General features: G+C 41.9%; 1 protein-coding gene across 18 annotated transcripts in view; it reads right to left on the reverse strand.

Moving 5' to 3' along the window:
• kiaa1109 (KIAA1109 ortholog) overlaps positions 1-17,439 on the reverse strand; it is a 136,039-nt gene extending 118,600 nt beyond the window's left edge. For 17 of the 18 annotated variants that reach the window (XM_014191736.2, XM_014191821.2, XM_014191814.2 and 14 more), the window contains exons 1-3: positions 15,730-15,913; positions 5,049-5,178; positions 3,256-3,372 (exon numbers count right to left, since the gene is read on the reverse strand). In XM_014191736.2, coding sequence (XP_014047211.2) covers positions 3,256-3,372; positions 5,049-5,145 — 214 coding nt within the window. In that variant the 5' untranslated portion in view covers positions 5,146-5,178; positions 15,730-15,913. Of the gene's footprint in view, positions 1-3,255; positions 3,373-5,048; positions 5,179-15,729; positions 15,914-17,389 lie in introns of those variants that run through there. The other variant, XM_014191706.2, reaches the window with a different exon arrangement.
• Between the last annotated feature and the right edge of the window lie 173 nt (positions 17,440-17,612).

The following is a 17,612-nucleotide window of genomic DNA, read 5'->3' on the forward strand; positions in this document are numbered from 1 at the left end:
AGCCGAGTAAATCAGATTAACAACGCGTTTCAGACACGCTAACAGATTATTCACACTGAATTCCATATATTAGGTCAACTGGGAGCCAAGTCATTCAATCCCTATCCCAGTCTGCTGTTCCCACATGCTTCACGAGGACCACCATTGTTCCTGTTCCTAAGAAAGCTAAGGAAACTGAGCTAAACGACTATCGCCCCATAGCACTCACTTCCGTCATCATGAAGTGCTTTGAGAGACTAGTCAAGGATCATATCACCTCCACCCTACCTGACACCCTAGACCCACTCCAATTTGCTTACCGCCCCAATAGGTCCACAGATGACACAATCGCAATCACACTGCCCTAACCCATCTGGACAAGATGAATACCTAAGTAAGAATGCTGTTCATCGACTACAGCTCAGCATTTAACAACATAGTACCCTCCAAAATCGTCATTAAGCTCAAGACCCTGGGTCTCGACTAGAGGTCGGCCGATTAATCGGAATGGCCGATTTCAAGTTTTCATAACAATCGGTAAAAGGCATTTTTGGACACAGATTATGGCCGTTTACATTGCACTCCACGAGGAGACGGCGTGGCAGGCTGACTACCTGTTATGCGAGTGCAGCAAGGAGCCAAGGTAAGGTGCTAGCTAGCATTAAACTTATCTTAGAAAAAACAATCAATCAATCATAATCACTAGTTAACTACAAAGGGTTGATGATATTACTAGTTTATCTAGCTTGTCCTGCGTTGCATATAATCGATGCAGTGCCTGTTAATTTATCATTGAATCACAGCCTACTTCGTCAAACGGGTGATTTAACAAGCGCATTCGCGAAAAAAGCACTGTCGTTGCACACCAATGTGTACCTAACCATAAACATCAATGCCTTTCTTAAAATCAATACACAAGTATATATTTTTAAACCTGCATATTTAGTTAATATTGCCTGCTAACATGAATTTCTTTAACTAGGGAAATTGTGTCACTTTTCTTGCGTTCTGTGCAAGCAGAGTCAGGGTATATGCAGCAGTTTGGGCCGCCTGGCTCGTTGCGAACTGTGTGAAGACCATTTCTTCCTAACAAAGACCGTAATTAATTTGCCAGAATTTTAAATAATTATGACATAACATTGAACGTTGTGCAATGTAACCACAATATTTAGAGACTTATGGATGCCACCCGTTAGATAACATATGGAACGGTTCCGTATTTCAGTGAAAGAATAAACGTTTTGTTTTTTAAATTATAGTTTCCAGATTCGACCATATTAATGACCTAAGGCTCGTATTTCTGTGTGTTATTATATTATAATTAAGTCTATGATTTGATAGAGCAGTCTGACTGAGCGGTGGTAGGCAGCAGCAGGCTCGTAAGCATTCATTCAAACAGCACTTATCTGCATTTGCAAGCAGCTCTTCGCTGTGCTTCGAGCATTTCGCTATTTATGTCTTCAAGCCTATCAACTCCCGAGATTAGGCTGGCAATACTAAAGTGCCTATTAGAACATCCAATAGTCAAAGGTATATGAAATACAAATGGTATAGAGAGAAATAGTCCTATAATAACTACAACCTAAAACTTCTTACCTGTGAATATTGAAGACTCATGTATAAAGGAACCACCAGCTTTCATATGTTCTCATGTTCTGAGCAAGGAACTTAAAAATTAGCTTTTTTACATGGCACATATAGCACTTTTATTTTCTTCTCCAACACTTTGTTTTTGCATTATTTAAACCAAATTGAACATGTTTCATTATTTATTTGAGACTAAATAGATTTTATTGATGTATTATATTAAGTTAAAATAAGTGTTAATTCAGTATTGTTGTAATTGTCATTATTACAAATATATATATAAAAATCGTCCGATTAATCGGTATTGGCTTTTTTTGGTCCTCCAATAATCGGTATCGGCATTGAAAAATCATAATCGGTCGACCTCTAGTCTCGACCCCGCCCTGTGCAACTGGTCCTGAACTTTCTGACGGGACACCCCCAGGTGGTGGGGGTAGGAAACATCTCCACCCCGCTGATCCTCAACGCTGGGTCCCCACAAGGGTGCGTTCTCAGCCCTCTCCTGTACTCCCTGTTCACCCACGACTGCGTGGCCATGCACACCTTCAACTCAATAATCAAGTTTGCAGACGACACTACAGTGGTAGGCTTGATTACCAACAACGACGAGACAGCCTACAGGGAGGAGGTGAGGGCCCTCGGAGTACGGTGTCAGGAAAATAACCTCACACTCAACATCAACAAAACAAATGAGATGATCGTGGACTTCAGGAAACAGCAGAGGGAGCACCCCCCTATCCACATCGACGGGACAGTAGTGAAAAAGGTGGAAAGTTTTAAGTTCCTCGACATACACATCACGGACAAACTGAAATGGTCCACCCACACAGACAGGTGCAACAGCGCCTCTTCAACCTCAGGAGGCTGTAGAAATTTGGCTTGTCACCAAAAACACTCAAACTTTTACAGATGCACAATCGAGAGCATCCTGTTGAGCTGTATCACCGCCTGGTATGGCAACTGCTCCGCCCACAACCGTAAGGCTCTCCAGAGGGTAGTGAGGTCTGCACAACGCATCACTGGGGGCAAACTACCTGCCCTCCAGGACACCTACACCACCCGATGTCACAGGAAGGACAAAAAGATCATCAAGGACAACAACCACCCGAGCCACTGCCTGTTCACCCCGCTATCATCCAGAAGGCGAGGTCAGTACAGGTGCATCAAAGCTTGGACCGAGAGACTGAAAAACAGCTTCTATCTCAAGGCCATCAGACTGTTAAACAGCCATCACTAACATTGAGTGGCTGCTGCCAACATACTGACTCAAATCTCTAGCCATTTTAATAATTAAAAATTGGATGTAATAAATGTATCACTAGTCCCTTCATATAATGTTTACATACCCTACATTACTCATCTCATATGTATATACTGTACACTATACCATCTACTGCATCTTGCCTATGCCGTTCGGTCATCGCTCATCCATATATTTATATGTACATATTCTTATTCATTCCTTTACACTTGTGTGTAAAAGGTAGTTGTTGTGAAATTGTTAGATTACTTGTTAGATATTACTGCATGGTCAGAACTAGAAGCACAAGCATTTCGCTACACTCGCATTAACATCTGCTAACCATGTGTACGTGACCAATAAAATTTGATTTGAAGTCTGCTTCTGCAAATCTCAGGCAAGTTTCACCATAACACGTCTGCAAGCTTAATTTCATTATTTGCACTCACCGATGTGAATGTAGCCATTCTTGCAGAGTCTGTTGATGATGAGGGTTAAGATGAGGCCGATGTTGCGGGAGTTGTAGTAGGTCAGGTAGATGATCCATCCACAGGACAGAATGGTGGCTGGAAGAGAAAACAGAGCATTTCCTCAATCTACCCATAATGACAAAGCGAAAACAGGTTTAGATTTTTTGGGGCATATTTATAAAAAATAAAAAATAACGTATTTACATAAGTATTCAGACCCTTTGCTATGAGACTCGAAATTGAGCTCAGGTGCATCCTGTTTCCATTGATCATCCTTGAAATATTTCTACAACTTGATTGGAGTCCACCTGTGGTAAATTCAACTGATTGGACATGATTTGGAAGGGCACACACCTGTCAATATAAGGTCCCACATGAGCTCGAAGGAATTGTCTGTAGAGCTCTGAGACAGGATTGTGTCGAGGCACAGATTTGGGGAAGGGTACCAAAAGATTTCTGCAGCAGTGAATGTCCAAGAATACCGATGGCCTCCATTATTCTTAAATGGAAGAAGTTTGGAACCACCAAGACTCTTCCTTAAGCTGGCCGCTCGGACCAAACTGAGCAATCGGGGAGAAGGGCCTTGGTCAGGGAGGTGACCAAGAACCCAATGTTCACTCTGACAGAGCTCTATAGTTCCTCTGCGGAGATGGGAGAACCTTCCAGAAGGACAACCATCTCTGCAGCACTCCACCAATCAGGCAAGACGGAAGCCACTCTTCAGTAAAATGCACGACAGCCCATTTGGAGTTTGCCAAAAAGTACCTAAAGGTCTCTCAGACCATGAAAAACAACATTCTCTGGTCTGATGAAACCAAATGCATCACGTCTGTAGGAAACCTGCACCATCCCTATGGTGAAGCACAGTGGTGGCAGCACCATGCTTTGGGAAGTTTTTCAGTGGCAGGGACTGGGAGACTAGTCAGGATCAAGGGAAAGACTAACAGCGCAAAGTACAGAGAGGTCCTTGATGAAAACCTGCTCCAGAGCACTCAGGACCTCAGACTGGGGCGAAGGTTTACCTTCCAACAGGACAACGACCCTAAGCACACAGCCAAGACAACGCAGGAGTGGCTTCCGGACAAGTCTCTGAATGTCCTTGAGTGGCCCAGCCAGAGCCCGGACTTGAACCCGATCGAACATCTCTGGAGAGACCTGAAAATAGCTGTGCAGCAACGCTCCCCAAATAACCTGACAGAGCTTGAGAGGATCTGCAGAGAAGAATGGGGGAAACTCAGGTGTGCTCAAATACAGGTATGACAAGCTTGTAGCGTCATACCCAAGAAGACTCAATGCTGTAATCGGTGCCAAAGGTGCTTCAACAAAGTACTGAGTAAAGGGTCTGAATAAAGAAAAACACTTGAATGACTGGTACTGTATGTAAATGTGATTGTTTTTTTTATACATTTGCAGAAAATGTCTGATAACATGTTTTTGTTATGTCATTATGGGGTATTGTGTGTAGATTGATGACGGGGGGAACAATTGAATCAATTTTAGAACAAGGCTGTAACGTAACAAAATGTGTAAAAGGTCAAGGGGTCTGAATACTTTCCGAAAGCACGGTAGATGGTTTATCCAATGCCTCAAATCATTGTTATGATATGATATGATAGTGTTAAATGAGGCTTCACACCAGTATACTTTGAGTTAAGTGCTCCCCATTCATCAACTCAAATGTGAGAAATGGCTGTGATTCAATGCAGCTTGCACTCCCACTAACTCAGGTACTGCCCCCACCCCCAAGTCTAGAAAATTCCCTCAACACTTACCCACAAGGAGCCACACAAAATTGGAGTCATGCTTGGTGAGGAACTCATCCAAGTCTCCAAAACTGGGGAAGGTGCTGTCGTTAGCTTTGGCATCCATGGCTACAGCTGTGGCTCGGTATGACAACCAGCACTGAAACATACCAAAGTGGGTCATAAGATAAGTATAGTGATACTCAAAGCAGACAGCCAAACAACTCTGTGTTTCAAAATCCATTCTTCTGGGAAAACCCCAGACATAACATTTCTGTTCTGTCCCAGCACTAGAACAGATTCAACTAGTCAACTAATCATCAATGGCTTTTCATGGTTGAATCAGGTGTGCCACAAAAATGTGCAACAGCTGAGGGACCCTGAGAAACACTAAGGTTTTCCAAACTAGTAGCCTACATTGTTAAATGATTTGCATGACATGCTAGTTGTTACGAACTATGAGCCAGGTCGTAAAACTAACCAGCATCTCTTGGGATTCAGGCGTAAGCTAAGACGTGCTCTCTCACGGTACAGTCCGAACATTGTTTAACCTAGACACTTCCAGATTGTATACTGAACAAAAATAGAAAACGCAACATGCAACCATTTAAAATCTATGGATTTCACATTACTGGGCAAGGGCTCAGCCATGGTTGGGCCTGGGAGGGCATAGGCCCACCCACGTGGGAGCCAGGCCCAGCCAATCGGAATGAGTTTATCACCAACAGAAATACCTCCCCTCCACCCCGCAGGTGAAGACACATGTGGAGGTCATGGGCTGGCGTGGTTACACGTGGTCTGCGGTTGAGGCCGGTTGGATGTACTGACAATTTCTCTAAAATGATGTTGGAGGCGGCTTATGGTAGAGAAATGAACATCCGATGTGGCAACAGCTCTGTTGGACATTCCTGCAGTCAGCTTGCAAATAGCACGCTCCCTCACCTTGAGACACTTGTGGCATCGTGTTGGGTGACAAAACTGCACTTTTAGAGTAGCCTTTTAATGTCCCCAGCACAAGGTGCACCTGTGTAATTATCATGTTGTTTATTCAGCTCTTGATATGCCATACCTGTCAGGTGGATATATTATCTTGGCAAAGGAAAGATTTGTGCACAAAATTTGAGAGAAGCTTATTATTGTGAGTATGGAACATTTCTGGGATCTTCTTTTCAAAACATGAAACCAACACTATACATGTTGGTTTATATTTTTATTTAGTATAGTTTTGATTGAATGGGGCCTAGTGTTTCTCAGGCAGGTCATGTGGAGTGAGGCAAGAGTGACACCTCTTACGTGTGTGTAAGTAAGGCTGAATGCACAAGCATGGTGTGTGTGTGTGTGTGTGTGTGTGTGTGTGTGTGTGTAGTCCAGTTGTTAAGCAGTAAAATGAGAGGTCAGCACAGTGGTGAACACACACACACACACACACACACAGAACCAGAGCGTAAATCCCTACCTAATCCACCTGAGTTTGCACTGTGTAGAATTTGTTTTATAAAAACAGGACATAGTGTGTGTATGCAAACTGAAGTGGGTCTAGGATGGCAGGTAAGATGGAGGTGATATGATCTTTGACTAGTCTCTCAAAGCACCTCATGATGACAGAAGTGAGTGCTACAGGGCGATAGTCATTTAGTTCAGTGATCTTTGCCTTCTTGGGTACAGGAACAATGCTGGCAATCTTGAAGCAGCTGGTCTGCGCATGCTCTGAGGACGCAGCTCGGGATGCCGTCTGGGCCAGCAGCCTTGCGAGGGTTAGCATTTTTAAATGTCTTACTTGCGTCGGCCACAGAGAAGGAGAGAGGGGGCCCGCAGACCTTGGTAGCAGGCCACTTCAGTGGCACTGTATTATCCTCAAAGAGGGCAAAGGTGTTTAGTTTGTCTGGAAGCAAGACATCGGTGTCCGTGACGAGGCTGGTTTTCTTTTTGTAGTCTGCAACTGCCTGAAGACCCTGCCACATACGTCTTGTGTCTGAGCTGTTGAATTGCGACTCCACTTTCTCCCTATACCGACATTTTGCTTGTTTGATTGCCTTGTGGAGGGAATAACTACACGGTTTATATTCGGCCATATTCCCAGTCATCTTTTCATGGTTGAATGCAGTGGTTCGCGTGAATGCCACCATCCATCCACGGTTTCTGGTTTGGGTAGGTTTTAATAGTCACAGTGGGTACAACATCTCCAATGCACTTCCTCACCGAGTCAGCGTATAAATTGATGCTATTCTCTGAGGCTTCCCAGAACATTTCCCAGTCCGCGTGATCAAAACAATCTTGAAGCATGGATTCTGATTTGTCAGACCAGCGTTGAATGGTTCTAGTCACGGGTACCATCCTGTTTCAGTTTCTGCCTGTAGGACGGTAGGAGCAAAATGGAGTTGAGGTCAGATTTGCCAAAGGGAGGGTGGGGGGAGGGCCTTGTATGCATCGCAGAAGTTAGAGTAGCAGTGGTCCAGTGTATTGCCCGCAAGCGTGCTACAGTCAATATGCTGGTAGAATTTAGGTAGCCTTATTCTCAAATTAGTTTTGTTAAAATCCCCAGCTACAATTAATGCCGCCTCAGGATATATGGTTTCCAGTTTACATAGAGCCAAGTGAAGTTCCTTGAGGGCTGTTGTGGTATCTGCTTGTGGGGGGGGGGGGTATACACGGCTGTGACAATAATCAAAGAGAATTATCTTGGGAGATAATGTGGTCGGCATTTGATTGTAAAGAATTCTAGGTCAGGTGAACACCCCCCGCCCTTCTTCCAAGAGAGATATTTATTTCTGTCTGTGTGACGCATGAAGAAACCCGGTGGCTGTACCAAGTCTGACAACATATCCCGAGAGAGCCATGTTTCCACGAAACAGAGAATGTTACAATCTCTGATGTCTCTCTGAAAGGCAACCCTTGCCCTAATTTCATGACCAGGAGGTCGCTCCGTCTACCTCTTCTGCAGCGACGTTGTTTTGGGTCGGCCTTTGGGATTAGATCCAATGTCCTGGGTGGTGGTCTGAATGAAGGATCCGCTTCGGGAAAGTCGTATTCCTGGTCGTAATGTTAATATCCAATAGTTATTTCCGGCTGTGTGTAAAAATACTTAAGATTTTCTGGGCTAACAAATTAAGAAATAATACATTAAAAAAACTAAATAGTGCATAGTTTCCTAGACTCGAAGAGAGGCGACCATCTCTGTTGGCGCCATCTTGCCAACCTCTCACATGTAGCGTAATATACAGTTGAAGTCGGAAGTTTACATACACCTTAGCCAACTACATTTAAACTCAGTTTTTTATAATTCCTGACATTTAATCCTGGTACAAATTCCCTGTCTTAGGTCAGTTAGGATCACCACTTTATTTTAAGAATGTGAAATGTCAGAATAATATTAGAGAGAATGATTTATTTCAGCTTTTATTTCTTTCATCACATTCCCAGTGGGTCAGGAGTTTCCATACACTCAATTAGTACTTGGAAGCATTGCCTTTAAATTGTTTAACTTGGGTCAAACCTTTCGGGTAGCCTTCCACAAGCTTCCCACAATAAGTTGGGTGAATTTTGGCCCATTCCTCCTGACAGAGCTAGTGTAACTGAGTCAGGTTTGTAGGCCTCCTTGCTCCCACAGGCTTTCTCAGTTCTGCCCACATATTTTCTATAGGATTGAGGTCAGGGCTTTGTGATGGCCACTCCAATATAGAGGTCGACCGATTAATCGGAATGGCCGATTAATTCGGGCGGATTTCAAATTTTCATAACAATAACACCTTTATTTAACTAGGCAAGTCAGTTAAGAACACATTCTTATTTTCAATGACGGCCTAGGAACGGTGGGTTAACTGCCTTGTTCAGGGGCAGAACGACTAATTTTTACCTTGTCAGCTCGGGGATTCAATCTTATGGTTAACAAGTCCAATGCTCTAACCACCTGCTTTACATTGCACTCCACGAGGAGCCTGCCTGTTACGCGAATGCAGTAAAAAGCCAAGGTAAGTTGCTAGCTAGCATTAAACTTATCTTATAAAAAACAATCAATCAATCATAATCACTAGTTAACTACACATGGTTGATGATATTACTAGTTTATCTAGCCTGTCCTGTGTTGCATATAATCGATGCGGTGCGCATTCGCGAAAAAGGACTGTCATTGCTCCAACGTGTACCTAACCATAAACATCAATGTCTTTCTTAAAATCAATACACAAGTATATATTTTTAAACCTGCATATTTAGTTAATATTGCCTGCTAACATGAATTTCTTTTAACTAGGGAAAATGTGTCACCTCTTGCAACAGAGTCAGAGCAGTTTGGGCCGCCTGGCTCGTTGCGAACTAATTTGCCAGAATTGTATGTAATTATGACATAATATTGAAGGTTGTGCAATGTAACAGGAATATTTAGACTTAGGGATGCCACACGTTAGATAAAAAATACGGAACAAAATACAAAAAAGTTTTGTTTTTGAGATGATAGTTTCCGGATTCGACCATATTAATGACCTAAGGCTCGTATTTCTGTGTGTTATTATATTATAATTAAGTCTATGATTTGATAGAGCAGTCTGACTGAGCGGTGGTAGGCACCAGCAGGCTCGTAAGCATTCATTCAAACAGCACTTTCGTGAGTTTTGCCAGCAGCTCTTCGCAATGCTTCAAGCATTGCGCTGTTTATGACTTCAAGCCTATCAACTCCCAAGATTAGGCTGGTGTAACCGATGTGAAATGGCTAGCTAGTTATAGCGGGGTGCGCGATTAATAGCGTTTCAAACGTCACTCGCTCTGAGACTTGGAGTAGTTGTTCCCCTTGCTCTGCATGGGTAACGCTGCTTCGAGGGTGGCTGTTGTCGATGTGTTCCTGGTTCAAGCCCAGGTAGGGGCGAGGAGAGGGCCGGAAGCTATACTGTTACACTGGCATTACTAAAGTGCCTATAAGAACATCAAATAGTCAAAAGTATATGATATACAAATCGTATAGAGAGAAATAGTCCTAGAATTTCTATAATAAGTACAACCTAAAACTTCTTACCTGGAACCACCAGCTTTCATATGTTCTCATGTTCTGAGCAAGGAACTTAAAAATTTGCTTTTTTACATGGCACATATTGCACTTTTACTTTCTTCTCCAACACTTTGTTTTTGCATTATTTAAACCAAATTGAACACGTTTCATTATTTATTTGAGGCTAAATTGATTTTATTGACGTATTATATTAAGTTAAAATAAGTGTTCATTCAATATTGTTGTAATTGTCATTACTACAAATAAAAATTAACTGAAAAAAAAAATCAAAAATTAAATCGCCCGATTAATCTGTATCAGCATTTTTGGTCCTCCAATAATCGGTATTGGCGTTGAAAAATCATAATCAGTCGACCACTCTCCAATACCTTGACTTTGTTGTCCGTAAGCCATTTTGCCACAATTTTGGAAGTATGCTTGGGGTCATTGTCCATTTGGAAGACCCATTTGTGACCAAGCTTTAACTTCCTGACTGATGTCTTCAGATGTTGCTTCAATATATCCACATCCTTTTCCTTCCACATGACGCAATCTATTTTGTGAAGTGCACCAGTCCCTCCTGCAGCAAAGCACCCCCACAACATGATGCTGCTACCCCCGTGCTTCACAGTTGGGATGGTGTTCTTCGGCTTGCAAGCGTCCCCCTTTTTCCTCCAAACATAACGATGGTCATTATGGCCAAACATTTTTGTTTCATCAGACCAGAGGACATTTCTCCAAAAAGTACAATCTTTGTCCCCATGTGCAGTTGCAAACCGTAGTCTGGCATTTTTATGGCCGTTTTGGAGCAGTGGCTTCTTCCTTGCTGAGCGGCCTTTCAGGTTATGTCGATATAGGACTCGTTTACCTGTGGATATAGATACTTTTGTACCTGTTTCCTCCAGCATCTTCACAAGGTCCTTTGCTGATGTTCTGGGATTGATTTGCACTTTTCACACCAAAGTACGTTCTAGAGGTCGACCGATTAATCGGAATGGCCGATTAATTAGGGCCGATTTCATGTTTTCATAACAATCGGTAATCGGCATTTTTGGACACCGATCATGGCCGATTACATTGCACTCCACGAGGAGACTGCGTGGCAGGCTGACTACCTGTTATGCGGGTGCAGCAAGGAGCCAAGGTAAGGTGCTAGCTAGCATTAACCTCTCTAGGGTCGGCGGGACGAAATCGTCCCACCTACTCAACAGCCAGTTGAATCCCGTGGCGCGTTATTCAAATACCTTAGAAATGCTATTACTTCAATTTCTCAAACATATGACTATTTTACACCATTTTAAAGACAAGACTCTCGTTAATCTAACCACACTGTCCGATTTCAAAAAGGCTTTACAACGAAAGCAAAACATTAGATTATGTCAGCAGAGTACCCAGCCAGAAATAATCAGACACCCATTTTTCAAGCTAGCATATAATGTCACATAAACCCAAACCACAGCTAAATGCAGCACTAACCTTTGATGATCTTCATCAGATGACAACCCTAGGACATTATGTTATACAATACATGCATGTTTTGTTCAATCAAGTTCATATTTATATCAAAAACCAGCTTTTTACATTAGCATGTGATGTTCAGAACTAGCATACCCCCCGCAAACTTCCGGTGAATTTACTAAATTACTCATGATAAACGTTCACAAAAAACATAATTATTTTAAGAATTATAGATACAGAACTCCTCTATGCACTCGCTATGTCCGATTTTAAAATAGCTTTTCAGTGAAAGCACATTTTGCAATATTCTGAGTAGATAGCCCGGCATCACAGAGCTAGCTATTTAGACACCCACCAAGTTTAGCCCTGACCAAAGTCAGATTTACTATAAGAAAAATGTTATTACCTTTGCTGTTCTTCGTCAGAATGCACTCCCAGGACTTCTACTTCAATAACAAATGTTGGTTTGGTTCAAAATAATCCATAGTTATGTTCAAATATCCTCTGTTTTGTTCGTGCGTTCAAGACACTATCCGAATGGTAAAGAAGGGTGACGCGCACGACGCATTTCGTGACAAAATCTTCTAAATATTCCATTACCGTACTTCGAAGCATGTCAACCGCTGTTTAAAATCAATTTTTATGCGATTTTTCTCATAAAAAAGCGATAATATTCCGAACGGGAAAGCGTGTTTACGTTCAAAGACGAAAGAAAATAAAACATGGGTCGACTCGTGCACGAGCCTCAGTCTGATGGTACTCTGACCGGCCACTATCCAAACGCGCTAATGTTTTTCAGCCAGAGGCTGGAATTACATCATTCAGCTTTTTCCCGGGTTCTGAGAGCCCGTGGGAGCCGTAGGAAGTGTCACGTTACAGCAAAGATCCTCAGTTTTCAATAAACAGAGCCAAGAAGAACAAGAACTTGTCAGACAGGCCACTTCCTGTAAGGAATCTTCAGGTTTTTGCCTGCCATATGAGTTCTGTTATACTCACAGACACCATTCAAACAGTTTTAGAAACGTTAGGGTGTTTTCTATCCAAAGCCAATAATTATATGCATATTCTAGTTACTGGGCAGGAGTAGTAACCAGATTAAATCGGGTACGTTTTTTATCCGGCCGTGCAAATACTGCCCCCTATCCCCAACAGGTTAAACTTATCTTAGAAAAAACAATCAATCTTAATATAATCACTAGTTAACTACACATGGTTGATGATATTACTAGTTTATCTAGCTTGTCCTGCGTTGCATATAATCGATGCAGTGCCTGTTAATTTATCATTGATTCACACCCTACTTCGCCAAACGGGTGATTTAACAAGCGCATTCAATGAAAAAACACTGTCGTTGCACCAATGTGTACCTAACCATAAACATCAACGCCTTTCTTAAATTCAATACACAAGTATATATTTTTAAACCTGCATATTTAGTTAATATTGCCTGCTAACATGAATTTTTATTAACTAGGGAAATTGTGTCACTTCTCTTGCGTTCATTGCACGCAGAGTCAGGGTATATGCAACAGTTTGGGCCGCCTGGCTCGTTGCGAACTAATTTGCCAGAATTTTACGTAATTATGACATAACATTGAAGGTTGTACAATGTAACAGCAATATTGAGACTTATGGATGCCACCCGTTATAGATAAAATACGGAACAGTTCCGTATTTCACTGAAGGAATAAACGTCTTGTTTTCGAAATGACCATTTTGAAGCATTCATTCAAACAGCACATTACTATGTTTGCCAGCAGCTCTTCGCAATGCTTTTATGACTTCAAGCCTATCAACTCCCGAGATTAGGCTGGCAATACTAAAGTACCTATTAGAACATCCAATGGTCAAAGGTATATATATATATAAAATACAAATGGTACAGAGAGAAATAGTCCTATAATAACTACAACCTAAAACTTCTTACCTGGGAATATTGAAGACTCATGTTAAAAGGAACCACCAGCTTTCAGATGTTCTGAGCAAGGAACTTAAACGTTAGCTTTCTTACATGGCGCATATTGCACTTTCACTTTCTTCTCCAACACTTTGTTTTTGCATTATTTAAACCAAATTGAACATGTTTGATTATTTATTTGAGACTAAATTGATTTTATTGATGTATTATATTAAGTTAAAATAAGTGTTCATTCAGTATTGTTGTAATTGTCATTATTACTAATATATATATATATACACATATAAAAATCGGCCGATTAATCGGTATCAGCTTTTTTGGTCCTCCAATAATCGGTATCGGCGTTGAAAAATCAAAATCGGTCGACTTCTAGTACGTTCATCTCTAGGAGACAGAACGTGTCTCATTCCTAAGCAGTATGACGGCTGCATGGTCCCATGGTGTTCATACTTGCGTACTATTGTTTATACAGATGAACATTGTACCTTCAGGTGTTTGGAAATTGCTACCAAGGATGAACCAGACTTGTGGAGGTCTACAATTTTTTTCTGAGGTCTTGGCCGATTTCTTTTGAATTTACCATGATGTCAAGCAGAGGCACTGAGTTTGAAGGTAGGCCTTGAAATACATCCACAGGTACACCTTCAATTGACTCAAATGATGTCAATTAGCCTATCAGAAGCTTTTAAAGCCATGACATCATTTTCTGGAATTTTTCAAGCTGTTTATAGGCACAGTCAACTTAGTGTATGTAAACTTCTGACCCACTGGAATTGTGATAGTGAATTATAAGTGAAATAATCTGTCTGTAAACAATTGTTGGAAAAATTACTTGTGTCATGAACAAAGTGGATGTCCTAACCGACTTGCCAAAACTAGTTTGCTAACAAGACATTTGTGGAGTGGTAGAAAAACAAGTTAATGACTCCAACCTAAGTGTATGTAAACTTCCGACTTCAAATGTAATATTAACTCCTGCAGAATTATACATTTCTCGCAGTGAAATTAAACAAATGTTAATTTTGTCTCGGGAACACGAGTGGAGAAATATGATTTCTTTCAGCATCTCTTGAGAAAATGTGAATGGGAGTTTAATGTGTTCTTTGACACTTATGCAGGCAGACAGTATTTCAACCTTGACTTTGAATTGTTCCAGTCTTGTGTTGGATAGTCAAAGCCAGCTAGCTAACATAGCATCCCTCTGTTTGAGCATGGTGTTTGAGTAGACTAAACTAGCTAGCTGCATTTTCTAGCTAAGTAAGTGGAAGTAAAACAAATAGATGAAATATAGCTCTCTCTCTCGGTTCTCCATTTTTGAAGAAATTAATTAGTTAACTGTTAAACTATTGTCTTTTTCTCTCTGAGTCAACTACTCAACACATTGTATGCACTGTGCAGTGCTAGCTAGCTGTAGCTTGTGCTTTCAGTAGTAGATTACGTATCTGAGTCTTTGATTGGGTGGTCATCATGTCAGTTCATGCTGCAAGAGCTCTGATAGGTTGGAGGACGTCCTCCGGAAGTTGTTATAATTACTGTGTAGCCGGAAGATGGTGAGAATCACGAGCCTCCTAGGTTTAGTATTCAAGTCAATGTACCCAGAGGAGGACACAAGCTAGCTGTCTTCCGGCTACACCATGGTGCTATCCTACAAAGTGCTGTTGAGGATACTGTAAACACACATTGCAAATCTGTGTGTTTTGATAAATTATTTGGTGACATGTTGCAATGGTAAATTGGATGTTTGACAACAGCATAAGTGAAGCAACCATCATAACAAATAGGTTTGTCAAGTCAGATGAAATATACTTGACTACATAATTCTGTGACGGTCATAAATGGGAGTATTTCTGTTTGTAAGTTAGCTAGCTAAGAGGCAAGAGTGAACGACCTTGCACTCTCACTTCCATCACAATTTTCATGATTGCAATGAATACTGGCTGCTGTGCACATCCATGTTTGGGGGGGATCGATCGTATTCAACGACCAGTTAGTCAGTTAGCAAATTAGCTAGTAACGTTAGCTAGCTAGGTTTGTTTGCTCTGTGGGCACGAGCGCCAGTTTATACACTCGTCGGCTAACAATTTATTTGAGATTTGGGGAATTCTGAGGTCATTAATGTATCTACAAGTTATGAACAAAACACATGAATAGGGTCATTTCAAGTAAACCGACTGACACTTGCAACGCCTTGTCTGCCTTGCAGCATCTTTGACAGCCACGGTTCCCCAAAGCTTCAGGTAAGCAAGCTAATGACGTTTGCTATCTAGACTAGTTAGCATGTTACAACAGCCAGGCCGCACCCAACGACTTGGTCTTTCTCCGTATAGAAAGTCTAAGGGCAAAAACAGATAACAAACCTTGATATATTTTGTATGACATTCGATTTCATTTTGCTCCAATTGTTCGGTAGTTCTATCCTTTTGTTCTTTTAGACATCCTTAGCGGCTCTCCAGAATATTTACATGGCATCTAGCCAGAGATATTACAGAAAGGAGGAGATAGGAATCCAATTGGGAAATGGATGAACGTATAACGCCCCACCCAGCAGACTATCGACTAATCGCGGTCACGTTGTTATGATCCGTCACGCAGATGCTAAGCAATCCCTTCTCAAAGTCAGGGTGAGTCGAGAAACGTGCTTATTTTACTGAAAAGTACGCAATTGTACAATTCCAATGCTATACAATATTACATACTGCAAGTTACTTATCTCACATCTTGGATAATATGTGTAATGTTACGGTTGGGTTCATGCTACGGTTGGGTTTTTGAGTAAGCGCCCAATTGACTCCCACTCCTTGAAGGAGAGCACTCCATGTCCCAGAATCGCCCAGAATGCACCGCACGGCCCATTGACGTAGCATGGGCAAATTACACAATGGGCGCTAATTTAGATTCCATTAGAGTTTGCCATCTCCTCAAAAGTATCTCTGATCGAGCCAGTTTACTGTTTTTCCTGTCGCAAACACCACATGCAAAGTTCGACCAATGGGTAAATGGTGGTCGATGAATCAACCAATTAATACAAAGGATTTTGTACATCCTACTTGAAGATAGGCATTTATTTCAGCGTATCAACTGTAATGTTGTATTATTATGCATGAGCGCTACCTAATGCATTGGTTGTCTGTTTTTCGTAACGGGTCTCCAAACAACCTGTGGGAACTCCTTCCTATTTACGCATGTGATTGAGCTGCTTAATATCAAAGATGTTTACTGGCCTGCCTTTTGGCCGGACCTAGCAATCTGCCTATAGCAAGGTCCAGATAGGTATGTCCAGCCTGCTGGCCAGATAGCAAGGTTCGGCCGTCCAGAAAGCAAGGTTTGGTCGGCCAGATAGCTAAGTCAGACCTAGTTATCTGGCTGGCCAGCTGGACTTAGCTATATGGCCGGACCTCGCTTTTTTTTTATTTAACTAGGCAAGTCAGTTAAGAACAAATTCTTATTTACAATGACAGGTCCGGCCGGCCAGATAGGTAGGCTATCTGGATCTAGCTGTCTGGCATTTGAGCTATAGACCAACTCCAGATGGCGTAGTAGCCCACTCCACCAGGGTTATGGTCTATACATGGGTGCTGTTCAGATGGAGCTCCCTGGACTCTGTGTGTGGTTGCAAGTTGGTCAACACCCATGACTTTCATGAGGTACTACAGACCTAATGTTATGTCCACACCATCAGTGGGGTCTGGGGTTCTGAGCATGGCACGCTCTCTCAACCCAGAAAAGTGAGCATGCCGAGAACCTTGTACATACTTATCAACCGTCAGTGAAATGGATGTTCTATACAGAGGCCTTCCACTCATGGTGAAGCATCATGTTTTAAGTTCAAGCTTTCAGCTTGCATGAGTATATGGTTGTATACCACAGTTGAAATTCTGTTACCCTGTTAGGGACTCATCTGGACTAAGTTAAATGGTGAGTTTTCCCACTCTGTTGTCCGAACGACCTCTTTGGTACAGCCTCTCCTATAGGCTGTTTGGCAACCTTTTACGAAAATGAAAGAGAACATTGGATTACCTTGGTTCTCTGAGTAGAGTAACGGGTCGCCAAGCTTTCATGGCGTTCCTCCACCTCTATACTTCAATTGGAGTAATAGACAATGTCACACCACACCACCTTTTTATAGTGACAGGTCATGTGGGTACAGTAAAGGTGTGGCGTGGCTGTATACATCTTTATCTCAATCACATCGCATGACGGGAAGGAGTTCACAACTTGTTTGGCGACCCGTTACTCTACT

Source organism: Salmo salar, chromosome ssa01, assembly GCF_905237065.1.
Source record: "Salmo salar chromosome ssa01, Ssal_v3.1, whole genome shotgun sequence".
NCBI lineage: Eukaryota > Metazoa > Chordata > Actinopteri > Salmoniformes > Salmonidae > Salmo > Salmo salar.